Genomic DNA, 4172 nt, shown 5'->3' with positions numbered 1-4172 from the left:
TCTTTTTTTTTTTTTCCTTTTCTCTTAGGACTCCTCTGTGATTTTACTAATAATATTTCCACTGAGCAAAACAGCTTATAAAGAAAAAGGAAAGAAGGACCTCTGTGCCTGTGAGATAATGGCCAAAATTCTTTGCCCAAGTTTCAATACCTTCCCAGAATGGAAGATTCTATGCCATCCCTGCCCCCACTAGTCTCTCATAGAAGCCTTTCTTTCCATATGGACCTGGATCTTTAGCAAATTCATAGATCTCTTAGTCTTATCCAATTCGCTGCTTTTGCACAGTCCTTTCTCCTACCTAAAGTGGCCTCTCTCCTCCTCTTCACCTGTGCTAATTTTATGTGTTAAGGAACGGCAGAAGACGTTCCTGAACACTTCCTGTCCACTCTAGCCCACATCATCACCCCCCTTCACTCCAAAGCTTATATCCTTATATCCTGTATCCTTCTCCTGGACCCTATTCATGTACTGTCATATGAAGTCACCTATCTCTTTACCATATACATTTTCCCTCCTGAGTGAGATTATCAGATCTTCAAAGTTGGGAACTTATCTTTTATATTGATACTATTATTAGTAACAATGAAAACAGTGTTATATATGTAGCAGGTTCTTCCTTCAAGATGCATCAGATGACATTTATTGAATGAATCCATGGTATCAACTGAATATATGCTTTTTAATTGAATAATGAGATATGGAAGAAACAAAGCAAGCATGTATTGGATAAGTGAACGCCTGAAATGAAGCCAGCAGAGTGCCCAGATGTTCTCACCCATGGGGACAGTTCCACAGTTCCAAGTCACAGTTGGATAATATTTACAAGGCTTAACACCATCCTTACTGACTTATCTCAAGTTTTCACTGATATCAGAAATAAATGTTTTTGTCATGGAGCCTAATTTAAAATTCTTGGCATATAGAAGCATTTTATTCATAAAGTGACTGCTTATAATTATTTGTTTTGTTTTAATATAATTTAACTCAAAGTTACCAGATAGGGAACATTAGATTTTTCTGATGGCCCAGTAAAGCCAAAAGCATTTCAGAAACAAATCCGAGCCAGAGGGCATTATTTTACAGATGAGGACACGGGGGTGCAGAGAGGCTAAATAATATGTCCCCCAAACACACAGCTAATTGGTGAAAAGATTTGTTCTAGAATACAGATCCCTTGAGTCCCCATACCGTATTCTCTTCTATATCCTGCTGCCTCTATCAGTGAAAGAATGAAAGGACATTCTGCAATATACACGACCCCCCAATTTTTTTTTTGTAGAGCAGTACCTCACGGTTTAATTGATCTATGTATTTATTAGCTAATATTAATGCAGCAGAGGGGACAAAAAGCTCACAAACAGTCCACACATTTCACAAGACACATTGCAGGAAAAAAAGTGACTCAGAAGGACCAATAGTATCCTAGGGTCTTAGTGGATGCATTCCTGGGGGAGATGGACCTCTTATTCCTGGTGGAGGGGGTCTCATTCCTGGAAGGGCATGCCTATTGGTGTCCCTCGAGTAGGAGGAAGCCAACTGGTGGGCCCATGGGTGGCCTCAGAGCAGGTGGAGGAGCCATAATTCCTGGAGGTGGGGTTACTCGAGCAGCAGGTGGAGGTGCAGTCCCCCGTCCTGGTGGATACTGAGCTGGGGCTCCAGCAGTGCTGGCAGTAGCAGGAACTGCAGCAGCTGTGACAGTGCCTCTTCCCTGTGGGGTCATTACCTGTTGGGACGGGCAAGGCCTGCTAATCCAGCAGGAGCCTGAGGCATTGGAACACCAGGTGGAACACCTCTTCCAGCTGCCCTCCCAACCCCAGGGCCTCCTGCAGCTCCAGCAAGTGGTACCCAAGCAATGCCAGCATCTCTGGGGGTTGGTCCCTCCACAGTCATGGAAACCAAGTTCTCCCCATGCAGCAACACCAGACCCAAAACCCACTTTTCTTCATGCTCTGGCTACTTAGCATTCTTTGGCTTGATCTTCCGGAACTCATCACAATCGCAGAGGATCAAGTTCATATGCTTGTCAAAAGCCTTAAAGGCGCCAATAAAGATCTGGTCATCTTGCAAGATACATCTCATCCTATAATAAATGTGCTGCAGTATCTTGCTGCTCTTTCCCACAGTCATGATTGCTTTTCCACCAAATCCAATGTCCACAGGAAAGTTTCAGGATCCTTGAGACCTAAGGGAAGGCTACAGATCAAGGTATGACGCAGGTTCTCCTACAAACAATGCAAGCTGGGGCGGAAGCTTCGAATAGTAGATAGAGCCTGTTTTTTTTCTTTGTTTTTCTCTCTTGGAATCTGCTACCTGGGTGTTCGAATACTGCTTTAACCACCTCTTGGTGTCTCAGCTAAGAATGCCTGTCTCAGTTCCACCTGGAAATCCACCACAGGTACTTGCTGCTGCTGCTGCTGCTGAGATCGCCTTGGGTACAGGTGACACTCCTGGTTGTTCAGTGAGGCTGTTCTTCTCCGTTTGACTTGGACTTCTACCTCTGGTACGTGCTGTTCTGTGGTCCATCTCAGGTGTAAATGGTCCCTGGCCCGCTCCATCACGCCTCTGGCCGCTCTTCAGAACACAATGCTAGGCATCTCCGGTGGCCGCCCCACTCTACGCTGCCTTTGCTAAGGTGGCACCAACTAATAGGCTGGCTCTCCCCGCCAATTTTTTAAATGCTATAAAAGACTATAGCATAACCTATATCATGCTGTGTGTAGGAGAAGCATAATTCCCAGCACCCTAAGCAAATCCCTGTGGCAGCTCCTCTCAACACAGGCAGGATTGAAATTGATGTAAACTTGTGATCCAGGACTAGGTGCACATGGGACAACCAAGCTGAGTTGAAGCCAGTGCCAAGACTTCAACCCTGAAGGTGCAGGAATGGCCAAGTTGAAATCAACCACTTCCACCCTCACATTTGCTTTGTCTTTGAAGATCCTCAAGTAGCCATCCCTCCTTAGTCAAGTCCCTCATCTGACTTTAAACTTGTCTCAGCTATGTTAAAAGGAGGCCCAATGGCCTAGTCCTCCAATGTCACATATGTACCTATTATCAGTGGCCTGCTGATGACAAGGACTTAATCCACTAACACAGGTAGGTGATACAGAAAAACAACAACAACAAAGCAAACTTGGCTAATTAACCAGAAGATTGGATTTCATAGCCGTTTGTTGTTAGCTAACCATGTGGATTTGATTCAGTCTACACATGTGTATCAAAAGGGGACTGGTGGGGCTTCCCTGGTGGCGCAGTGGTTGAGCGTCCGCCTGCCAATGCCGGACACACGGGTTCGAGCCCTGGTCTGGGAAGATCTCACATGCTGTGGAGCGGCTGGCCCCGTGAGCCACAATTACTGAGCCTGCACGTCTGGAGCCTGTGCTCCGCAACAAGAGAGGCCGCGATAGTGAGAGGCCCGCGCACCGCGATGAGGAGTGGCCCCCACTTGCCACAACTAGAGAAAGCCCTCGCACAGAAAGAAAGACCCAACACAGCCATAAATAAAAAAAAAAAAAAAAAAAAAAGAGCTGGTGACACGTACGTGCGCCGAGACAGCGCGAATTGGAGAAAAAAAAAAAAAACCTCAATAGGTTACCAGAGTAATTCAAGGTAAACTACAAATAAAGGATAATTGAGACAGCACCCAATTTAAAAAAAAAAAAAAAGGGGGCTGGAATAGAAAAATGCTTTTCATACAGTGTTCCCAGGAACACTGGGGTCTCCCAGAGGGACCGCTATGGTTTTATCAGCTGAATTATCAGGTTAGGCATCCACATCTCCCCAACCTGACTTCAATCGGAGCTGTTCTATTTTAATCTACATTAGTATCCTGCTTATGCTTAATCAAAAAACAATCCTGTTGGAATTCCCTGGCGGTCCAGTAGTTAGGACTCCACACTTTCACTGCCGAGGGCGCGGCTTCAATCCCTGGTCAAGGGACTAGGATCCTGCAAGCTGAGCAGCGTGGCCAAATTAAAAAACAAAACAAAACAAAACAAAGCAACCCCCCACCACAAACAGAATCCTGCTTTAAAAACAATAGTAATAAAAACAAAATTGCATTGCAAATCCACATGTTCTCCAATCTATGAGATATCTGGGGGCAGGCTAGGCCTCACGGAGCCTTTCCGATCATACCAGGTAGGTCTGAGCCTGCCTGGGGTCAGTCTGTA

At 45.4% G+C, this 4172-nt stretch overlaps 1 protein-coding gene and 1 pseudogene across 1 annotated transcript; both read right to left on the bottom strand.

Moving 5' to 3' along the window:
- Positions 1–1422: 1422 nt before the first annotated feature.
- On the bottom strand, positions 1423–2127 carry LOC132501751 (small nuclear ribonucleoprotein-associated protein N-like; annotated as a pseudogene).
- A 203-nt stretch (positions 2128–2330) lies between these two features.
- On the bottom strand, positions 2331–2555 carry LOC132502010 (SNRPN upstream reading frame protein-like). Its single transcript, XM_060117791.1, has one exon. It carries the CDS (start codon positions 2553–2555, stop codon positions 2331–2333), a length of 225 nt encoding a protein of 74 aa, XP_059973774.1.
- Positions 2556–4172: the final 1617 nt, after the last annotated feature.

The sequence above is a fragment of the Mesoplodon densirostris genome, chromosome 14, assembly GCF_025265405.1.
Source record: "Mesoplodon densirostris isolate mMesDen1 chromosome 14, mMesDen1 primary haplotype, whole genome shotgun sequence".
NCBI lineage: Eukaryota > Metazoa > Chordata > Mammalia > Artiodactyla > Ziphiidae > Mesoplodon > Mesoplodon densirostris.
Note: the sequence above shows the minus strand (reverse complement) of the source record. Positions and strands in the feature narration are given on the sequence as shown.